Source organism: Kwoniella europaea, chromosome 1, assembly GCF_036810445.1.
Source record: "Kwoniella europaea PYCC6329 chromosome 1, complete sequence".
Lineage (NCBI taxonomy): Eukaryota > Fungi > Basidiomycota > Tremellomycetes > Tremellales > Cryptococcaceae > Kwoniella > Kwoniella europaea.
In genome coordinates, this window is record NC_089487.1 from 11,368,453 (window position 1) to 11,390,955 (window position 22,503).

At 45.7% G+C, this 22,503-nt stretch overlaps 8 protein-coding genes across 8 annotated transcripts; 3 read left to right on the forward strand and 5 right to left on the reverse strand.

Moving 5' to 3' along the window:
- Positions 1 to 186: 186 nt before the first annotated feature.
- On the reverse strand, positions 187 to 3,455 carry V865_004317 (uncharacterized protein; the record flags this gene model as incomplete). The annotated part of the gene is made up of 3 exons (XM_066228101.1): positions 187 to 324; positions 399 to 464; positions 540 to 3,455. The coding sequence occupies 3 exons, from the start codon at positions 3,453 to 3,455 to the stop codon at positions 187 to 189; spliced, it is 3,120 nt and encodes a 1,039-aa protein (XP_066084198.1).
- A 1,139-nt stretch (positions 3,456 to 4,594) lies between these two features.
- V865_004318 (uncharacterized protein) lies at positions 4,595 to 7,676 on the forward strand (the record flags this gene model as incomplete). Its single annotated transcript, XM_066228102.1, has 7 exons — positions 4,595 to 4,687; positions 4,775 to 5,083; positions 5,160 to 5,268; positions 5,333 to 5,907; positions 5,978 to 6,035; positions 6,108 to 7,138; positions 7,236 to 7,676. 7 exons carry the CDS (start codon positions 4,595 to 4,597, stop codon positions 7,674 to 7,676), a joined length of 2,616 nt encoding a protein of 871 aa, XP_066084199.1.
- Positions 7,677 to 8,116: 440 nt separating this feature from the next.
- V865_004319 (uncharacterized protein) lies at positions 8,117 to 11,314 on the reverse strand (the record flags this gene model as incomplete). The annotated part of the gene is made up of 3 exons (XM_066228103.1): positions 8,117 to 9,617; positions 9,676 to 11,217; positions 11,274 to 11,314. 3 exons carry the CDS (start codon positions 11,312 to 11,314, stop codon positions 8,117 to 8,119), a joined length of 3,084 nt encoding a protein of 1,027 aa, XP_066084200.1.
- Positions 11,315 to 11,665: 351 nt separating this feature from the next.
- On the reverse strand, positions 11,666 to 13,806 carry V865_004320 (T-complex protein 1, beta subunit; the record flags this gene model as incomplete). Its single annotated transcript, XM_066228104.1, has 9 exons — positions 11,666 to 11,714; positions 11,778 to 11,889; positions 11,968 to 12,328; positions 12,406 to 12,663; positions 12,740 to 12,828; positions 12,890 to 12,967; positions 13,037 to 13,528; positions 13,609 to 13,720; positions 13,786 to 13,806. 9 exons carry the CDS (start codon positions 13,804 to 13,806, stop codon positions 11,666 to 11,668), a joined length of 1,572 nt encoding a protein of 523 aa, XP_066084201.1.
- A 1,278-nt stretch (positions 13,807 to 15,084) lies between these two features.
- On the forward strand, positions 15,085 to 15,397 carry V865_004321 (uncharacterized protein; the record flags this gene model as incomplete). Its single annotated transcript, XM_066228105.1, has 2 exons — positions 15,085 to 15,230; positions 15,310 to 15,397. The coding sequence occupies 2 exons, from the start codon at positions 15,085 to 15,087 to the stop codon at positions 15,395 to 15,397; spliced, it is 234 nt and encodes a 77-aa protein (XP_066084202.1).
- Positions 15,398 to 15,597: 200 nt separating this feature from the next.
- V865_004322 (uncharacterized protein) lies at positions 15,598 to 17,701 on the reverse strand (the record flags this gene model as incomplete). Its single annotated transcript, XM_066228106.1, has 6 exons — positions 15,598 to 15,637; positions 15,695 to 16,007; positions 16,094 to 16,254; positions 16,320 to 16,448; positions 16,520 to 16,819; positions 16,887 to 17,701. 6 exons carry the CDS (start codon positions 17,699 to 17,701, stop codon positions 15,598 to 15,600), a joined length of 1,758 nt encoding a protein of 585 aa, XP_066084203.1.
- A 390-nt stretch (positions 17,702 to 18,091) lies between these two features.
- V865_004323 (uncharacterized protein) lies at positions 18,092 to 19,840 on the forward strand (the record flags this gene model as incomplete). Its single annotated transcript, XM_066228107.1, has 7 exons — positions 18,092 to 18,182; positions 18,304 to 18,761; positions 18,845 to 18,988; positions 19,060 to 19,097; positions 19,157 to 19,496; positions 19,566 to 19,638; positions 19,707 to 19,840. The coding sequence occupies 7 exons, from the start codon at positions 18,092 to 18,094 to the stop codon at positions 19,838 to 19,840; spliced, it is 1,278 nt and encodes a 425-aa protein (XP_066084204.1).
- A 205-nt stretch (positions 19,841 to 20,045) lies between these two features.
- V865_004324 (uncharacterized protein) lies at positions 20,046 to 22,468 on the reverse strand (the record flags this gene model as incomplete). Its single annotated transcript, XM_066228108.1, has 7 exons — positions 20,046 to 20,630; positions 20,789 to 21,058; positions 21,150 to 21,451; positions 21,542 to 21,621; positions 21,693 to 21,772; positions 21,859 to 22,128; positions 22,277 to 22,468. 7 exons carry the CDS (start codon positions 22,466 to 22,468, stop codon positions 20,046 to 20,048), a joined length of 1,779 nt encoding a protein of 592 aa, XP_066084205.1.
- Positions 22,469 to 22,503: the final 35 nt, after the last annotated feature.

Genomic DNA, 22,503 nt, shown 5'->3' on the forward strand with positions numbered 1-22,503 from the left:
TTCTACATCTAATCTGATTCAGTACATGTCTGGTATATCATATATCATATCTCACAACCCGCAAATCGCAGAACGTACATACACAAAGTGGGAAAAAAGAAAAGAATTGCAAAAAAGAACATAACAGTCCAATGTCCTCTTCCTCTAAATGGACAAAGTAAATCATATGAAATAGCAAAAGGATAATTATGATACCACAGCCATCCATAATGGTAATGCTTCTTCCATAGTCTTCATAGGGACCATCTTGGTCAGGTGACTCAACGCTGCCAAGTCTCGTCGGCACATTGGGCATGAAGAGGTGTTGGGTGTGTTGAGCCATGTCTACGAAAGTAAAAACAAGCAGGTAAATATGTGAATGCAGAGACGCCAACGAATTAAATAGAATTTTCACTCACATCTAAACATCCTTGATGATACATGTGTTTACATGGTGTTATCGTAATTTCACTTTGCGGTTCATACTTCAATCCGAATGAAAGTATCAGCATGATCTCCTCGACTTTATTATTGATATTCCTTGATGATATATTACTCACATCATCATGACAGACGGAACAATATTCATCCTTCTCCATCCCTTTCACACAAGCCTGGTTTTCTTCCTTACCAAACTGCTCAAATTTGAGAGTCTTTAAAGTACTTTCCGCACCTTTCTTTCTAAGTGAATGAGGTAATGTACGAACAGACCTAATGACAATTCTGACAATTTTCATCTTCTCTTTCTCATCCATCTCATTGGTAATCTTCAAATTGCCAAATGGTTCAGCACCATTACCGAACCGTCTGAAAGGTTGATACATTGCAAAAGGTGAATCGGGTGATCCAATATCCATTATACCTTCTAATAAACCCATACTGAGTGATTCAGGTCCATTCCTTCCTATTCTTACTATATCACCTTCATCGCCTTGGAACGGTATAGACGATCTTAACCTCTCCAAGAACAACAGTTCAGCTTCATCAGCAGCACTTCCGAACCGGGCTGACTCCCTCACTCTTCCTGAAGCATCTGGAGCAGTAAATTCATTCATTGCGATTCGTCTTTCTCGTTGATTGAACAATGCGTACAGCGGATCTCGCAGATCTCGTACGTCCGCTCTACTGGCATTATCTGGCTGTCCGCGGGAGTTGTCATCCAATTCACCAAACAAGTTACCGATCCTTGACCTGGCAGGTGGTCGATTTCTGCTTAGTCCAGGTGTACTTGCCGAAGAAGAAGAAGTATCGGGTAATCGAGTATCATCCCAATTTGGATGATGACCTTGAGGATCTCTTAATCTTCTTGTGATGGATGTGGCTCTAGCTCTAGGTCTAGGTTGACTAAGTCTTCTACCAATTACTTCATTAACATCTCTATTGAGAGAATTCTGCTCATCTACATTGTTACCACTACCGACATTGTCGTTGGCGGCATGGTCGCCTTGTCGAGTGCGAGAAGAGCTTCTTTCTCTCTCACCTTCATCGAATGACATCCATCTTCTATTCCCTGGTCGATGTTGGCCTGGATGAGGAATATCAGCACTAGGATGCGGGATATCAGCAAAGAACGGTACGCCGCCGTCCGAATCTTCTTCGTCGTACTGATTCCAGATTTGACGAGTTGACGATGGAGCTTCGCCTAAAAATGTAGGAAGATTGTACACTGAAGAGTTTGACCCATGTTGAGCATGATTGTCGTCCTCTTGAGTACGTGTTGCGTTGTCAGCCCGATCCTGACCAGGCAAAATTGTCCAGGGAGATGACGAATACGGTCGGATGGTATATCCCGTACGGAGATTATCGAGCATGTTCATTCTAGCTTGGAGATACCTAGATCGGATATTCTCCCGACGGACACCTTGATCATCTCGGAATACGGGGATTATTCTTCCATTCTCATCTTCATCTGCCGGTCTTCGGAAAAGGGTTGGGGAAGGTCTATCGGAATTTGAGAACGATCGCGAGTATGGAGAAGTATTGATATCTGCCGATTCCCATCCGAAGGATGCCGTGGGTCTAGGTCGAGGCGGTGGTACTGTAACTGAGGACGATGATGACGAATCTGTCATCCAGGAAGGCCTGACTGATGATGGTCGAGTGTACGAGGATCTCCTTGATCCCTCTTCAGCAATTTGCGAGGAGGGTCTCGATCTCGAAGCTAAATCGTAGGGTCTCGAAGCATTCGATCGATTTCTCATCCCTTCATACGCATGCATGGGCGCAAGCATGGGTGGAGTAGGTGGGCTACGTTGATTTCGACCTCGTACTCGGTCCAACCTAGCTTCGATGGTATCCAGGCGTCTTTCCACCGTCGTAGGAGAACCGGATTGGGTATGAGTGATTGGTGAAGGCAACGTACGAAAGTCGGTTGGTGAAGCAGGTTGTCGCCATCGTGGAGGAGCGATTCTTGAGACTTCGGTAGTATCTTGCTGTTCTCTATTCAGAGGTGGAGGAGCGGTATGTGAGGTGTATGCTTCTCCCCAGTCACCCGGCATGAATCCGCCAGAGCTTCTTGGACTGTATGAAACAGGCTGCACGTATGGGAATGGCTGATGAGGAGCTTCGTATTGAAACGACTGGAAGTTGTTGGTTGAGTTATCAGTACTGGGAAGCGGTCCAAGTTCATTTAGATCGGATTGTGAGATTTCAGCTTGACCTTGACTTTGATCAGATATGGATCGCGTAAATGGCGCACGATGAGAGTCGGCTCGATCGGATGACTCGGAAGGTGTGGAGTGGGGGGTTTGTGACCACCTTGATCCGAGGACTCTCGCTCGATCTTCCAATAAGGGTTGAAGATATGCTGGAGCTTGCGATGAGCTACTAGCAGATGCTGTGGGATTGCCGATATCGCGTAGAAGTCTTGTGAGCGATCCTCGAGGAGCCGAAGATCCAAGTCTGACTGTACCTTCCTCCTCGATTTGAAATCCTGTTTCCGACGGTGGAGACAGGACGGGTCCTTCCCCTACGTTATCCTCCGCATCGTCCATGACTACATCCTCAGTTTCGACCTGAGGCGGAGTAGCCCTCCTGCTGGAGGAAGCTTCGTTGGATGATCCTAGTAGATCACCGGTATGAGGGAAGGATTTGACCCTGACCAATCCACTATCACCGTCTTCCATATTCGTATCTACCAACGGACTAACGGGACTGGTAATGATAGGTCTGATGGTAGCGTTGGAAGCGGTGGTTCCGGCTGGTGTTCTGAGGGTGTATGGGGTAGGTAAGTCCGAAGTAACTGTCAGAGGAGGCGGGGATGGTCTGAGGGAGTCTGAGATGTCTGACATGATGGATTCCTGTGATCCGAGAGAATAGGAGTGTGGTTCGGTGGTGGGCGGAAGGACTGGATCGATCGGGATGGGTTGTGCAAGTCGACGGACACCGGGAATATAAGTTGGGATGAATTGTGAGTCCTCGGAGAGATACCGCTCGGGAGGAGGGGAGTTGTGGAAAACTAGAGGTGGGGGAGGCATTGTGAAAGGTTACAGAGTACAGGATAGGGTTGATCTGAGCATGAGGAAAGAGGATGATTAGCGATTGAAGTATTTATAGGTTAATCCGTAAAGCAGAGAATCGAGTCGAGTGGAATGGATTCAATCTGGCCACCGTCTTGATCAGCATCATCCATCAATTATCGCCTCTGCCTCTCAGATCCGAGCCGGATAAGGATCACCGTCAAATCAATGCCTGGGATTGAGAGTAAGAGGGGAAGTGGCAAAGAAAGAAGCAGTTTTGGGATGATGATACCGCAATTATGTGGTCATAGGTATATGCACTTCCTTTCTATTCTATTTGATCGATGTATACCCCCTGTTTGAGGTAGACGGACATACCCCTTTGATGAGGGTGGGAAGAGGCTCGGCGATGGTGATGAGGGTAGGGGAGGGATGATAGGTGACACGGACATCGCCGAGGAAGATGATCGAGAGATAGAGATGATACTCACTGCTTGATACCTGATGATCCAGTCCAATATCCAATCGATGCACAAGTATCGATGATCAGGAGTAAGAGAAAGAAGGGTATGTATGAAAAACAGAGTCTGTTATAGGTTGTCTAGGTTCTAGGCTGTATAGGTTATAGTTGTAGGTTGGCGTTAGAGCGACGAAGTCTTGTCTCCCGATTCGGTGCTGTACCAATTGATTACGCAAGGTGATTCCAGTGATGACACAATTCAACACTGTCCTGACTGTCCTGTCCCTCGGCCAAGCTATTCAGGCATCCGGCCGAGAGGGAGAGGGTATGGATAATACCGACAGAGCAGGTGACTTGTGTAGCGTATATGTATGAGAGGATGTGGATGCAATCGTGAGGCAGGAAGAAGAGTGAGATACATCGACAGCGCCTTTTTATTGCAAAGTAAGAGCACAATGCGAAAATAACGGAACATGGCAACACACTCGCATACAACATACACAAGCACCCTGTTGCTTTTCTTTCACCTTTGAAACGTCACATATCAATGGTTAGCATCCTACGCTGACGACCCTACTCACGACAATCTTACATTGTAACCGTTTGCCATCCTTCCTAGATTCTGAGCTGCTTCACTCATCAAAGAGCAGACCGCCAGCGCGACGAAGATTAGCAATTGATTCACAATCTCGATGAAATGGTGATCCCCAATACCATCTCGCGCGAGCAGGCATACATCTCATCGCTCGCGACTCAACCCAAGGATATCCATCCAGATAGGATATACGATGTGAGTGCTATGATTGTACCGTTGCCATAGCCTCGTTCCCCTCACGGTGCTGATGCATGATGATCCTTCATGCGTGAATACATGTAGAAACTCGAAATCATCGGTAAAGGTGCTTATGGAGCAGTCTACAAAGGACAACATAAACCTACTGGTCACATCGTCGCTCTCAAGATCATCAATCTGGATACGGAAGATGATGATGTTGGTGATATACAGAAAGAAATCGCTTTATTGCAGCAATTAATGTTAGGTGGTGGTGGTGGTGGTGGTGGGAATGCAGGATCTTCCACAACGACGCCTGTGCCCAATGTGGTCAAGTATTATGGAAGTCTGATGGAAGGTCCAAAAGTTTGGATCATCATGGAATTGGCTGAAGGAGGAAGTATAAGGACTTTGGTGAGTGTATATCGATACTGGGCTACGTGATCATTCACCTGAAGTGCTGACGAGGTACAATTGAACATCGCGCTAGTCTCGTGCCCAACCGTTGAAAGAATTACATATATGTCTGATCATAAGAGAGGTCCTACAAGCCTTAGCTGCCCTTCATAAAAATGGTGTCATTCACAGAGATCTGAAGGGTGAGTACGAGTCACATTTTCACATAAATGCACTGACTGACTTACCTCGATCCCTTCTTATCAGCCGCAAATGTCCTCCTCACCACCTCCCCCCCTCGTATCCTCCTGTGTGATTTCGGAGTCGCCGCCCTCCTTCAATTATCCACCTCCAAACGATCGACATTCGTCGGTACGCCCTACTGGATGGCTCCAGAAGTAGTCACCGAAGGTCGTCTGTACGACTCCAAAGCTGATATCTGGTCATTGGGTATAACCCTATTAGAAATGGCATATGGTGAACCACCAATGTCGGGTCAACCAGCAGCAAGGGCGATAATGATGTTATCCGATCGTAAGATGCGTGCTCCCAAACTAGAAGGTGATAATTGGTCAAAGGACATGAGAGATTTCGTATTGGCGTGTTTGAACGAAGAACCTTCCGATCGATCTTCTGCTGAAGAATTGCAAAAGCAGAAATGGATAAAGAACAGTCAGAAGACCCCTCTAACAGCATTGAACGAGTTGATAGTGAAGTATCAGGCTTGGAAACAATCTGGTGGTCAACGACAGAGTTTGGCACCGGGTGTAGGAGCTAGTGTGGATGATGATGAGGATGAGGAAGGGATGAATGATGTTAGTAGGGACGATTGGGCTTTTGACGTGAGTTGACTTGGGTGAACATAGCCAATGATGCTACTGTATGCTGATGATGACTCACTGTCTCCCCTAGACGGTTAGATCGAGGATGAGCATGATGGTAGATCAAAAGGCGCAAGAAGGGGACATAGGTAAGTCTTCGCTTTCCCACTTAATTTCTGTGCATCCATAAGTCATATTGAGACATCTCTGTTCCATCGCAGGCTTATCTCCACCAACCGCCAGGCCTGCTCCTCAATCTTTACGACGTTTATTCCACGACGAATCATCCTCTGAGGCCGATCCCTTCCAATCATTCGCCATGCAGCAGCCTTCCACACCTCAATCCTCGGATGACGGAGGATCCTCATCCATAGAGCAAGTAGGGAGATTCCCAACTCCCGAACCAGAGGAGACCATCCATTTACCTCCCGATTCACCAGACTCGGAATCAGCAAAGGGCACAGTGAGACAGCGGTTCATCCGTAATCTCAACTCGCACGGCTCAGATCAATTATCACTTGATATACCTACTCACCCTTCATCAGATTCTCAAGCTCCCACACCAATCGCTAAGACGAGCACCAATGAACCGTTATTGAAACCTAAGATGAGCACCGATACGTTAAGTGCTACATCGAGATCTCAGCCTGAAGATTCCAACAGACCCAAACCAGCTATGAAACGACCTGGTGGTGGTGGCGGAGGAGGATCGATGGGTGATGGTTTAAGGGGATTCCAATTCCCCCTAGTGTCCAAGGGTCCAGTCCCTCCTGGAGGAGCAGGATCTTCTGGACCTTCCGCTCTGCCAGGAAGAGTTCAAGCTCCACCATTAAGTAGGATGCACTCTGCTGCTCCGACTATACCCATCCCTTCGGCATCGGGAGAATCACCCAATAAACCTGGACTGACAGTTTTACCTGGAGGGTTACCACCCCGACCTCAAATGATGAGACAGGCCAGTGTGGCGGTAATGGAAGGACGAGCAATGTTGAATAACCAAGCTCATCAGCAGGCTTTGGCACTAGCTCAGCAGAATGACCTGGTGGGTGGTGGGAGCGCACCGTTGTTAAGTCCCAATAAAGTGTTGAATATCCCGGGCGCCGGGGCACAGGGAACGGGATTGGGACTGGGTAGACCTATAGGTCCCGGTATGACAAATAATCCCGTTGGAGGTGGAACAGGGATGATGAGGAGTAGGAGTGGAAGTAGGGTCGATGAGGGACATGCAGTAGGTTTGAGGGATCTGTTAAAGGTGAGTATTGGTAATCATTGATCACCAAACACATTGAACATATATATGGTTAATGACAAAAGCTGATTGTTATTATACGATGGATGAATTATCATAGTTATCAGCAAATGTACCTGATTTACCTGATCTCCTACCTCCATCACCCAGTACGATCACCACCATTACCAACAAATTCCAATTCACTCCTTCACCTTTATCCAACCCGCAATCACAGTCACAAGGGATCAATCCTATACCTATGCAAAATAATCTTTCAAGTCATACTATCTCAGCATCTTCTCCTACTTCTCCGGTAGGTGGTCAAGTTCAATCTCAGATATCGCCAATGCCTACCACGACCTTGAACTCCACCACTACTTATCAGCCCGCTAGCGCTACGGGACCTCCCATCAAACCTTTACGATTAGATCTAGATTCTGATCAAGTTTTCCAAGAATTGATGACTAATGTGGATGATCTAGGGGGATGGTTAGATATTGTCAACAAAGGTTTGACGGATGTTCTGAAACCTCTAGAAGTGGTGAATGGGGATGGTTGAATGGGGATGATCCATCCAGTTCATGAAATGGACATCGGGGTGCCAACGGGTTCGTGATCGAATCGGTATGGAAGAATGGAAAGGGACTGTTTGTGTGCAATGACAGGATGATTTGATACGATTCGATGACTGAAGTGTAAAATGAGAATGGTCTGATTAGATATGTTGTAATATCTCACGATTGCTTTTACGAGAAGATCATGATCCATTATGTGTGTACATGTATTACTGTATATGATATAAATCACAAGAGTATATAGGATACGAACAAATCATCATGAGAGAGAAAGGAGCTAGGATATTTTAATGTGATATCAACATTCTACTTCCATGGAACATTAAACATGTGTAAATAGATGAGAAGAAAAGCAGGAATATGTAACTTAAGTTTACAAACCATACAACAATCTCAGCAATCCTTCCCACCCAAGCCTGCCAGCTTATCTAACTTGCCTAGCATGTAATCTATCCAACCTCTCTCTAAGTGCACTCAAGCCCGTCCCCGTGCCCGGCCTCGTGCCCGTTATAGTGGGCGGCGCGGAGCTTTTTCCTGCCGTAGAGGTAGGTCTGGTCGAAGGTCTAGGTAATCCCCCTGCGGTAGTAGTGGTAGTAGTACTTCCAATCCTGCTTCTCTGTATACCCGCGCTTGTCCCAGTCAATGGAGGCGGTAACGAGCTTTTCTTCACACTTTCTCTTGCCGCAGTGGTGGTAATTGTAGAGGGTCGAGTAATTCGAGAAGTAGGTAGAGGAGGGACTCTATCTGTAGTTGTAGGATTAGATACAGTGGCAGAAGCGGGAGTAGACATCGCCCTGGATTTCACACCCTCCGCTGATCTGGCAGTACTCGAAGAAGGTCCAGTGGTGAGTTTACTTGATCTCGGTGGTATAGCTGAAGTTCGATTAGTAGTTGAACTAGCATCAGTACCGAACGGTCTTGATACCCTCGTTGATCTAGGTACAGGAGCAGGTACGGATCTTGCTGTGGGACCATCGGCGGGTTTTGCTAATCCATTCAGACGACTGACAGTCGATGGTCTGGCGACTCTAGAGCTTATGGTGGTAGTGGTTGATTCAGTAGAGGGTAAAGCTACTGTAGTAGATGGTCTAGTCGTTCGTGAAGTAGGAAGCGAAGGAACAGTAGCTGAGGAAGAGACAGTGCTGGATGTTGATCCAGGACGCACTCTAGGATCAACTCGGGAAGTAGGAGGCGCCATACTTGTTCGAGAGGATACAGGTGCTCTGGCAGTACCATTACTAGCCAATCTTGCAGAAGTGGTAGTAGCTGTATTTCGAGTGGTATTGGTCGTGGTGGTCGGTCGTTTGCTTGCTATCGTCGAAACTCGAGGAGCAGTCCTAGCAGGGGGTAAGTCGACGGACTTGTGTGATGCGCTGGTAGGTATGGGTAAAGCTCCAGCGGAAAGAGATATCCTTTTTGAAGTAGCTGGAGGAGGCATCATACTGTTCCTCGGTCTAGCGGTGGAAGTAGCTGGAGTTCTGACGGTAGTGTATGTTCGAGTCCTAACGGCGGTTTTAGGAGGCGAGGCAGCTAACACTTGTTCTTTCTCATGGTTATTCACAGCTTTTGGGGGTTGAGTATGTTGAGTGGCAGCACGTTCAGATTTGACTCGCTCGATGATCTCTGCTACTCTCGAAAGACTCTTTGATCGGCTGATAGTCTGTTGTTTTGGTTCTCCAGATGGTTCTTCAGCCTGACTAGCGAGATTGTGGGGTGTCTGAGAAGAAGGGAACTGCTTGATCGGACTTGAGGTTTCGGCCACTTCGATCGTTCTCGAAGTGACAGGTAACGCCGCTGCTGAAGTTCTGGATGGTCGTATAGGACTGGCGTATGAAGAAGCTTTGATAGGACTTGTGCTGTTCCCTCGGTGTCCTCGCGGGCGGAGTGAGGGAGGTAACATCGATTCGTCAGGGCCTATCATAGAGCTGTAGTTCGATTCAATCAGCTTGCTTCTGGCATACAGGTTTCTGAAAGCTGACTTACGCGTCCAATCCATCAGGCATAAACTCATCATGTAACAGATCCACAAAGCTTTCTTCTGTCCCAGAAGCTCTTTTCGGTTTGTTGACTTTCGCCAACAAATCCTTGACGTCTAGTGTGATATCCCCTTGTTCGTCCCTTACATCCCTCTGAGGGTGGGTATATTTATGAGCGGTGACAATAGTCTTGATAGGGCTCATCTTGGCAGGTGGTGATTTTGTAGGTGTTTTACTCATGAAAGAAGGTTTATAAGGTGTAGCTTTAGTAGGTACAGGTAATCTGAAACTTGATTCTTGTTCTTCTAACTTTTCTTTACTTATCAATTCCGCATCTGTCAATAGATGAGCGGTCTTTATTGGACTGACAGGTAAAAGGGTACTAACTTCACCCTCGAAGTGGTATTCATCTTCGCAAACCGAAGATAATGATTGACCCGACGAGGATGCAGGGAAAGTTCTCTTGATTTTTGGTAGAGTAGTGATCATCGAGTGTGACGAAGAAGATGTTGGAAATCCTCTCATGCCAGTTGAATGAGGTAGGGACGAGAGTGTTCTATAAGGAGAGGAGTATTTTTCAGGTGAGATGGAGTTTTCTCTTGACGATATGGAAGATCCGTACAGCTGAGAATCGTCTGACCAAGGAGGTTCGACGTTGGAAATGGCATTTTTGGTTTCGAGCAGGTGAGATGTCTTCGCTGGGGAACGAGGTAAGAGAGTAGATTGATCAAGAGGGTTTTGCTGTTGAAGTGGATTTAGGAAGGTAGATTTGGTCGAAAGTGGTTTGGGGGATGTGTCTGAAGTTGGTGGAGACTCCTCTTTCTCTGATCCTTCCGTTTCCTCACTTGAAGCCCTCTTAGGCCTAAGCTTATCTATGCCCAGATGGAAGCTGTCACCATCTGCACTACTTGCTGCTCCACCCATCAATGATTCCTCTGCGAGTAGAGAGGCTTCAGCGATATAAGTCGGAAGGTTGAATGATGCCGATATTCTAGGTTGTTGTTGGGCGGGTTCAGTTGCTTTAACGGGTGATGATACCGGTTGTATGTCGTCTATCGGTTTGGAAGGTGGGATCAGGTGATCACCAGCCTGCTTCTCCGTATCGGGGATTCCCGAGTTAATTTGAAGATGCGGTGTCAGGACCTGATCATGTTGAATGAACTGTTTATCGATGATTTCCGGTGTGGGTGATTGGTCTTTGGCTTTAGGCGGCGACGGTGTCCTGCTAGCAGGCTTGAAGTAATCTCCACTCGAAATCCTATTGATTGGTAAAGGGGTGTTGAACACACTTTGTCGAGTAGTCAACACAGGATAATCAACTTCTACATCCCATTTCCTTGAACTTTCTGTTCGTTTCATTCCACCAGCACTAGTCTCCACAGGTGAATTTGATCGCTCTTCCCATAACTGCCTAGTCAGCGGTGTCTTGGCTTTGAGCAGGTAGTCTTCAGAGAGATATGATTTGTAGGCGTGTTGAGGGGTATCAGGTAATGGGGGAAGGAATGGTAATTCTTCGTTGGTCGGTAAGGAGGATTGGGTAAACATGGTTCTGCGAACGTGTCAGCTTGTCTGTCACGATATAAGCATGACATAGTGGAAGCTTACGAAGATCTTCCCAGACCTGGGTATCTATCTTTTGTTGTCATGTTGTGAAGCTGAACATTGATTGATGGATGAGTGGATAAAGGGGAATGCTGTCAAAGAGAGCATTGTTTATGTGCTTTGGTGTCATTCAACTTTCCCAGCAATGATATTCTCCCATCCCATCCGAAAGAACGGTCGCGTAATTGCAACGAAAACCTCCACTTTCCCTATGGTATTACCTTTCATTACAAATACTTGATTCCCCTCAGACCAGTTTTGTAATGGTTAATACAATAATTGCTAATGCGATGTAATGCATGTGTTTGTTTTGTTGGTCAACTAGGTCTGCTGCTGTCTATATACACCCGCTCTCGTCCCCCGTTCGTTCCCTCATTTCGTCCAGCTGTTCTCCTCTAATGAGCTTCACGACGTCTTGGTGTGCTTCGCAGGATGTTATCGACACTACCAGGCATAACTGTTAGTCGAATGGATCGTAAAGGAGACACTACCAGTTGAATGGCTTACCGTAAGATCATCTCCGCAGCCTCACTCGCACTGACTACCACTTGTTTTTTGAGCTTGTACGACTCGGTCACACCCAACTCTTTCATAGATCCAATTTCGCCTTTCTCCATATCTACGACAGTGTAAACAACGTAAGTCAGGGTGAAACGGTCGTTGACAAGGGGAAATCGTACAAGGATGATCAACTCACCTAAACCAGCATCTGATCTTCCCTCGTAATGAGCAGCTCTCAACTTAGTTACCAAATCACTCGAGTCGTATCCACCATTATCAGCCAAGATAGTTGGCATTTGTCTCAAAGCCCTTGCGAAACCTTCTACAGCCAAAGCTTTTTTACCCTTGACTGTACGGGCAGCTTCCTCGACTTTACATGACATCAACATTTCGGCACATCCTCCTCCCAATGTCACTCGGGTTTCTTTCACTGTTTGTGATAAGACTGATAAGGCGTCATGCAAGGATCGTTCAGCCTCTTCGACCATCTGAGAAGTGGCTCCCCGTAAGACTACGGTACATGCTTGTCCAGCAGCGACACCCGAGAATTTGATGAGCTAAGAGCAAAAGTGACATTTATCAGCTTGGCCGTCTCCATGACCCATATCACATCTTGCTGAGCGGATGAACTCACCTTGTCTTCACCAATCATAATCTCCTCAATCAAATCACATCTACCAATCTTGACCTTATCAGGCGCATCAAAGGTACTTGCGATCTCACCACCAGTGACCAAAGCTAATCTCTCTACACCTTCGAAATCGGCATGTTCGATCGACATGATTCCAGATTCGGCGAGAAGGGATTCAGGGTAGTTGTAGATGAGTTGTCGGTTGACGAAACACGTTACACCGTGAGCGGCAATAGCTTGTACTTTGGCTTTCATTTTTTCCTACATCAGTCGAGAGAGCAAAACATCAGTATGACTAAAGCAGAGACGACAACGAGGGGAAGAGTCCGTCACACACCTTTTCAGCTCTTTCCAGTTCTGCCAATTTACCTGTTCCATCTACTCGTACTCTCGCGCCGAAAATCTTGATCTTGTCGGTATCCATGGCTACAAGTGTGAGAAGGTTAACAGGAACAATCTCTTCCACCAATCAGATACATGATCTTACATGTGTTGGCAATCAAGATCTTAGCATTTTCTATCCTCTTAGGCGAGTTCGTAGCGATGGTCTTATCAAGGATGAAACCTGCAGTGTATCATCCATCAGCTGATTTCCATCTTTCCCGACCTCAATGAGGTCGCATATCTTACCCACCTTCATCAAGGTATGAATCCGTCAGTTTACCACCAGGTTTCTTGATAATCTGAATATGTTCCAAATCCGTTGATCCTTTCAACCTCAAAACAGCATCTACCGCCAAATTGGCAAAATAATCTTTATCTTGCGATAACACCTTTGACGATAAGGTAGTTCTTGCAATATTGAAAAGATCAGTCCTAAATTTGGTTTCGTCATTTGAATTATTTTCAGCTGATTGTTCTAAAGCTTCAAGAGATGCTTTCGAAGCGATTCGGAATCCTTCTACAACAGTTTGAGGATGGATTTTCTGGATGGTAACTAGTTTTTCCGCTTCTCTCAATAATTCTGATGCCAATACGCATACGGAGGTGGTTCCATCTCCAACTTCGTCGTCCTGAACTTTGGATATATTGACTAAGATCTTGGCTGCGGGGTTGTCGAGGTGGATCGATTTGAGAATGGTAGCTCCATCGTTGGTCACGGTGATTTGACTGGTAGAAGCGGATTCTACAAGATGTCAAGAGGAGAAATCATACCGTCAGCTTGTGATCGAAATCTGTCGAACGCCAGCTGATACGATGACTCACGTAATATCTTGTTCATTCCCTTTGGACCCAATGTAGATTTGACCAGATCACCTAGGGCCATAGCACCGACAAATGATGACAAACGAGCATTCTCACCTCTCTCTTCGGTGGCCTAGATTGTTCATCACGGCTGTCAGCTACACGCTTCAGGTGCATAGATGAAGTAGCTGCACTCACCTCATCAGCAAATACGTTCATCTTGATCTGGTTTTGGTGAGGTCTGTTGGGATTGAGAATGGGAATGTCAACGAAGTACGCGGAATGATGAATGAGATTTGAGGTTGAACTTTTCATGTTCAGAGTGGAAGGTGGTCGAAGCGCGTACGTCGAGATTCACGTGGCAAATTTACATGTGGCATTGTTCAAGCGTGAGTGGCAAATATCTCACCGCAGAATTGATCCTGATGTATGAGCAATGTGCAAGCAACAGGACGCTTCGAGACTTTGGCATTAGTATTTGCATGACATTCCTAACCTTACAAGTTATCACTTCTGACACGATCGTAAATTCTCACTAAGGAAGGCAAATCGACGTCGCTGAGGTGTACTTACAAGTCGCGCAAGAAGCCCAGAAACAGCGGCATTGGAGCTCGCTCGATCACTTCCATTCGTCCCAGTACGAACTGAAGTAGCGAGGGGTCTCAGATGATGATCTCATGGCTGCACGACGCCACCTCAATGACCAACCGTCATGCATGATTAGAATTATCAGGATAATCTCGCTGTCTTAAATGGGGTTTCAACTTATTGAAGGACAATCAAGTGTAGCGGATTTCAGCCCGATCTACAAGTTACATCTCAGAGTGTAAAAATAGGCTTCACTTTCGTCTTCTTACTTTCACATTTCCTATATATCAACTGAATACAATCGTCATCCCGAAGAATGCCTGACAAAACCACTTCTAACGCAGAAAGCCATTCCCCTTCGAATAGCATAACAACCTCTTCAGGGACCTCTTCACCGACTAAACCATCGAGTCAAAGTCGATCCTCCATATTCGGTAGGATCATTAACAATGAACGGTGTACAACCATTTCGATGGAGTTTCCGACTCGATCACATGCTGGAAACTCGTTGAAGTATAGTGAACAAAGGATGGTACAGTATACTGTAATTCCTCATGAGCCCGCACTCCACATTCAGGTGACTCCTCCATTGTCCGATTCAACATACATCTTAACACTCAGAGACTATATCAACGCCTTCACAAGGTAAGAAGCTGTACTATTGCGATTCAACCGGACCTAGCAGGGTTCAGTCGCCTTCGAAAGGTTGGGTGTCGGATCATACTCTTGATTCACAAGGTATAGGGAATTTTCGGTATTTTGTCGAAGACGAGATAAGCGCACCATTCATTGATAAAGTGGGACAAGACCTGCTGATGTTCATGCATATATACATGAAATGTCAATGAACATCAATGCATCTCTTCAACCTCGATTTTTCGCCATCATCAAAGCATTACTCGAATGACAATGCCTGGCGAGAACTCTGAAGCTCAACCATCCACTAAACCTCAATGCAGTAATGAGGCAGCGTCATCCTCTCAACCTACTACTTCAGGAAGTGGCATTTTCAGCAGAATGATCAATAGTCTTGCCAAAATTGCTGATCCCAGAAAGTAAGCAGTGTACAAAGATGACGTCTCATACATCCTTCCTACTAGGACTGAGTTATGTCACTGATTTGCCTACATGTAGTGGTGTTCCTGGTGATCCGGATGGTACGATGATTGCTGAATACTATACACGAGCGAATGAGAATGACCGATCAACCGATAGTAGGTGATCAGTAAAACACGAGTCCGAGATTTCTACTCATCCAACCGACACACGAATCCTCTTTCTGTGTTTGATCCCGATAGGATTGAGCGTCATGCATGTAGTATATCTATACAGTGGTGTGTGAGTCGTACAAACTCAAATGATGAGTCAAGCCAGATTGTGAACGATCGCCAAAATCTAGAAATCCTTTCTCTTGCATTGCTTCTAATCCTTCTTCTCCGAACCATCACCGAAGAAAACAACCCTACATTTCTCATACTATCAGCACACGATCTCTCTCAGTACCCTGATGACCACTCACGTGCAAGTAACATCATCCCTCATCCACCTCGACACCTTGCCATTCAAACTCAACAACTCCGCTCTATTCTTCCTATTCGCTCCAGCTAGGGAATTCCTGATCAAATGCGTGGCAGCGTTGGTATCCCCCTCGTAAGCCCATGATTCATCCTTGGGTTGAGGTAAGTCTTGTACGGGGTATGGTCGTTCTCCCTTTGATGGTAAGAGGGGGTAAAGGTTGGGTAAATCCGTTTTGGATATATCAGAATGTTTGGAATGGTCGAGGTATGATGCGATGAGGAGGACGGATTCTTCGGATGTTAACCTGTCCCATACTAATTCCATATAATAATCAGCTTTGACCGTGTCTCCTTTTTCCATGAATTCTGACGCATCGCTTTTGAGTGATATCCTCACTTACATCCATCAGTAGCCATGATGACGAATTTCAGCTGATCGCCATCTTCATTCTTCAACTTCCTGTATGTCACTTCGGGTCTGGCAGTGACGTATGGAGGGGTATAATTCCACGGTCGGACTCCTCGAGATTTATCACCTTCTTCTCGGAATGCTTCCGCGATGCTAAACGACAGATTGCTTATCAACACTAAATTCTATGGTTGATAAGGGTTGATGGGTCTACTCACGCATTGCCTTGTGCTGTCGTCCACTTATAAACTGCATCCCCAAACGCTCGAGTGGGTTGTAGTCCACCTTGAACCCTTCCACCTCTGATGACCGTATCCCGCTCCGACGCTGGGTGTTCCTTTTGCATCCTATATAACGTGATCATCCCATCAGTGAAATCCCTCGAAATATGGATCTTTTGAGCAAGACGTCTACTCACCTGTCCACCTCTCTGGGGTTCTCCCCCATCTGATCTTCGGTCAACGTATCGCACCGCCATTTCCCATCTTTCGTCTGCCAGCCCGCTACGGCCCTGCAGTCACCTGCCAAAGCCACATACACATCTTGGTTCTCGGAATCTACAAAGGTCGTTATGGCACATGCACCCGATGCGGCAGGTTGAGCCAGTGCGACGAGCGTTTGACGTGGGGTAGGATAATCTGAGGGGTTAGAGGGTTGTTTGAGAGTTTGAAGGAGTTTGATGGGTGATTGACAAATATGATCGTCCAGTTCGGTATACCTAGACGAATGCAACCGGAATATCAGCTTGAGTAGTAGAAATCTGTAAGAGAGGGACTTCGACTCACGCATGTTGTAATGTCCTTGTAACATTCTCGGGATTCCACGAACCCGTCTTAGTGTAGCTATACAACCAAGAGATAGGGTTCAACTTATCGTACCACGATTTACCTTGTGGATCATTAGGTACATAACCAGCTTGAAGTCCAGCCAAGGCAACAGATAAAGTAGGATGTAAAGTTTTTTCTAACAGTTTCGAAGTGGCATCACCAGCATGACCATCAATTATTGAAAATAACATTAAATCCTTTTCACCTTCTCCTTCTCCCCGTCCCTCCGTAATGTCAGTACTGGCTTTGTGGGAGGGGGAGTTTGAGCTGTATTTTCTAGGTATGATATTGGATGCGAATCGATCTTCACAAGGTTCATTTGATCCTACCCAATTTGTATCCCATCTGATCACTGGATTACCTTTTCTACCAACTTGATTATTTCCACTTTCATGTTCAGTCAATATCTTTTCTACTTCTTCCTCTGATTTCCTTATAAACTCATAGGACTGTACGCCATTTCGAGAAGTTCTTATTCGAATATCAAATTTAGATCCATACTGTTCGTTCAAGCTCTTTCCCTTCGCACCTTCTGATGATGACGATGATGGTGAGGCGGAGGTTTCGTATTGGTATAGGAGATAAGCAGATGTGAGGACAGCGATGGATAAGAATGCGGTCGTCCTGATCCGGGGTGGAGTAGGAACGCTACTTGTGGAAGTGCTGTATGTTCTAGGTCTTAGAGTGAGAGGGAAGGGGACAGGTCGGATGGTCCGAGGAGAGAGAAGAGGGGGACGGACGAAGGTCGATCGGGGAAGGAATCGGGAAGACATGGCGAAGAATGAGATGAGGGTGGGGTCAAGGTGACGATAGCTGAGACAATCAAGTGGTCATCTACGAGGATATAGTACCCTATCTGCTAGCTAGGATGTCTAGAGTTGGTTGTGATCTTTAGGAATGACGATGAAGGATTAGATAAGTTGAATTGAATTGAGCGGAAAAACAAGACCTAGCTAGATTCGCTCGAACAAAGTGAATAACCGCGTCATAAATGGGTGAAAGATCAAAATCAACAACACTTTCTCTTCCACTCTTCATCCTCTATCCCGCAAAAGCCACCACACAAAGGCAAGTAGACCAGCTGAAGAGCAGTCTACCCGCGTCCTGGGTCTACGATCGTACCTATCGAACATCAAAAAGATAGAAAGAGCAGGTCGAGCAAAATGGGTATCACGTCTTTCTTCTCCTTCACGCAGGGGATGGCAACGTTCACTCAGGTGTTGTTGGCATTACCCATGACATTGGATCTATTAGGTGAGTAGCTAATCTGAATCCTATATTTGCTCAACAAAAAGCTGTCGGCAATGACGACTACCTAGCATCAATACCACCAGTGTGAATATCGCTAATTTCGTATCAATCGCTCTACAAACAGGTCCACCATCATTCCTCTTACTTTCCCTACTGTTCACTCTCCATCATTTCCTCTATTCTACCTTACGACTAGCATTCAAGAACACCCCTTTAGCACCCATTATATCACTTCTGGCATTCCTTTCACCATTCATCTCATCATTCTTGGTGCTACTAACATTGTATTGGTATCTCAATCCACCATCTTCAACATCAACGACAATCTTACCCCCAATTCAACACTACCTAGTCAACGTCCTGCCGTTCATCTACGCTCAGATATTACGGTGGGTCAGTCCGCTATTCACTCTACTGGAAGGAATTAGTACACTATTGGTTGTTCAGGTAGTGGGTCGTGTGGGTAAAGGTTGGGCAGACGAGGAAGAGAATAACGATGAGAATAATATCGAATGGAGGAGTTTGTTTGGGTTGATTTTGGCTGCTTTGGTTTATTGTGCAGGCTTAGCTGGGATAATCAAAGTGGGTCTTCTCTCGCTACCTCTACCTTGGAATTGCGATTTCATCGCACATGGCACATGCCGATTATTGACTTTTGAATATAGGCCTTCCCACTATCACCTGAAAATTCTTTCCCTGCTTTCCTTCTGGGTTGCGCACTCACTTCTGTACTATTTTTATCTCTCATTGGGTTTACTCTGAGACGGACAAACGTGTTGGAAACTAGTCTGGTGTTTGTATACGTTGTGGTGGGTCTACCTCAACTGCCCATTTATTTGTATGTATCCCAGCTGATCTTGATCTGGACAAAATTCAACAGTATTCAGCCTGGTTATCTGGGGTCGAAGGAGCGATGGAGTGAGTACATCTTCTTCCCTACATCGAATAAAATCCAATCAACTGACTCTTTTCGACAGACCAAGAACATACGGCTCAGGCTGGTTACCTTCCCCCACTTCCTCACTCCGTCAACCATCTTCGCATATCCCCAAATCACTTGATTCTATCTCTGCATTATTCAATTACGCCCTTCACTCTACTTTCCCCTCATTCATTAGCGTATCTCGTACGCTTCCCCCTCATTTGTTACTATCGTTGATATATAGAGTAGCGGTGTTGCACATGGCAGCTAGGATTGTGCCTGTCATTAGGAAATCTAGTTTGGGCTGGGATGATGGGCTGTCAATTGATGGGAATGGGTCGGGGGAACAGAAAGAAGGGTTTTGGGATGGTAGGAGTTTAGGTCAAGAGCCACCTGTGAGTTGAGCGAGACAGGACTGATACATTCTGATTTAGCTGATGCTCATGTGTGCGTTAATCATATAGAATATGAGAATAACAACGGTAGTGTTGAGTTATAGAAGAGCTATCTTAATAGCCGTTTATACACATCTACTGCGTGAGTACCGATCGCCAACCTTGTATCAGATATTACAATTATGCTGATAACTCTCTCCCCGCTTTTAGTACTTGATGGAGGATCTCAAACATGGTGGAGATGGATCAACATAGCTCTTTTCCTTGCGGTATGGAGTCTGGAGCTTTTGTTGGATGCAGAAGGAGATGATAATGAGAGTGTCACAAGGTGGAAGGTGGATTAGATAGTAGTAATGAAGATGCCATTATGGTCACGGGTTGAACGCTTTGACTACATAATACACGTAATTCTGCATTTTTAAGATAATGATGCATGATATGATAATGAAGAGGAATGACAACATGTTTAATGAAAAGTACGAAACCTACAACCATCCCTATTCCAATAATTCACAGATATAGTCCATCACCCGTACCCTGCTCCTGCTCCTACGAATCTCCTTCTCCTGCTTCGCCTCCATTCGCCCCTTTCTTCGGTTTCTGCTCATTCTCAATTTTCCTCTGCTTCGCCCTCTGTTTCGCCTCTGATTTATTCTTCCTCTTCCTATCCATCCTTTCCTTCCTAGCCTTTTCCTTCTCTTCATGAGCCTCGCATCCCATCCCTACCAATCCACCAGATAAAGCCTCCTTCGTAGCTTCCTGCTCTGTATACCCACTCTCCACAGCTTTAACAATCCTACAATGTGTTATACATGCTCTCGTAGGACATCTGAGCGCAGCTACACCTGTACATTCTTCGTTGATACATCTATCCGTATTCTTCACATCATGTCTTGCTGATCGAGAGAACAATATCGTTCCTGGTATACTAGATGCAGGAGCTACAGGGTTACCTGGAGATTCCGCCGAAGGTGAGCTGGGTCGAGTGACGAACTCTTCCGTACCACCTATTTCGGTAGAGACAGGTTTGGCACGTATTTGAGGTTGGGCACAGAAGATGGGTAGGGATCGATATCCTGTAGATGGATCTATGGGTGGAGGACGGGAAGATGGACCTGCTTCTTGTATCGCTGGCTATTGGAAGCAGATACGGAGAAAAAAGGCAGGTCAGCTACTATTCAGTATTGATGCTGAATTTGTTCTCGGGTCAAGGACAACTCTTTTGTAAGAGCATAATCATCCACATTCTACCACATTGTCATTGTTCGAGCGTGAAATGTGACTCAACTCACCTCCAATATCTTTTCAATCTCCTTCAACAGCTCTCTAAACTTGTCCATCCCCTCACCAACAGGACACTGAGCGATCTTGACCCTCAATTCCTCATTGGTATCCAAAACAGGTTTCAATAATCTGAACATGTGCGATTTGATAGCTGATCGTGATGTATGCGATTGTAAAGCTTCTACTATATCTAAATAGCGATGCGCTAACATTGTGATTGACGGGTGGAAGTGAGGATGAGAAGGGGGAAGCCATATTGCTGGGTTGGATAAGTTGCCCTACAGGTTCAATCGTTAGTATCTCTCCCTGTGATTTCGACCGCTTAGTGAACAGTGAATACTGTAAAAGGGACAAGAAAATCGAACTCACCTCAGCAGACATAACACCATCACATCCCGTTACCTCCAAACACCTCTCAACGTCTTCATAATAAAGTATATTCCCATTAGCGAACACTGGAACGTTGACGTGTTCTTTCACTTTCTTGATCATTTGCCAATCTGCCAATCCTGTAAATTGCCCTTTCATATCTCTGGTCCTACCGTGACATGTGAGTATCTGGGCTCCAGCAGATTCCATCATTTTGGCATAAGCGAGTGTCTTGCTGAGAGAGGGGAAGATTCGGAATTTGGCGGTTACCGGGACTTTTAGATTGATATGTAATGTATTGACTGAGAGATACCTCAGAAACGTCAGTTTCCACTGTGAGGAATGATGGTTATTGAGATAGTGAGATATGAGAAGCTTTAAACTTGACTTACTCAATTTGTACACTAGATCCCACTCATCCTGTAGGAATGAACCGTAATGCCCTCTTTTGGCTATACCCTGCGGGCAACCACTAATAATACCAAATGTCAAGATCAGATCAGCTCGAATGATGATGTTTGTATATCATTCATGTCTACGCACAAATTGATGTCCACCGCATCTACTCGATGTTCGATTTTCTGGGCAGCAGCAAGTAAGACTTCCGGATCATTTGCACAAAACTATTCGCGATGGACAGTACGTCAGCATGAATCTGATATTACTTTTGATCTCGATGGAGAAAGAAGTGGAATAAGGTTCTACCCACCTGAGCGATCACAGGTCTATCACCACCTTCTATACCCGCTATCGTTCCCTCTCCTCCCTCTTCTTCGTAAGTCAAGTTGAATTGCCCGTCCCCCCTTTTATTTCCCTCTCCTTTGGCATCTATAAATACCTTAGCATGGATCATGGGCGTATAAGAAACGTGTGTTCCACCTGGATACCTGGTCAGTTTCCTGCCCGTCGAAGTTGTTATGGTTGTAGATCGTCCTGCTATGGAAGGTGGTAAAGGTGCTTTCGAAAGTAATCGCCATGCCTATGAGAATCCAAGGTGTACCAGTATCAGCTAAATTCCAAGAACCGATCTCTACCTCAGGTTCATTCATACATCAATGCATGTATTATCTCTTCTTGTTGCTATATCCAGATGTTCGAACACAAATAGTTAAGTGGTGGATACTCACCAATTCACTCTGATCAACCATGGGAGCCACAACATATTTCGGACTTCCTATCGATCTATAGAAATCGTATCCACCTAATTTCGGATGGATTGGCACATTATTATCGTTTATCGTATACTTCGGTAATACCTCTCCATCCTCCACGACTTGCTGCGGGCATGAGCTGGTACTAGCTACAGGCTCTATTGTCATTCTGAATGATTTTGGTATTATCGATCGGAGTAGTG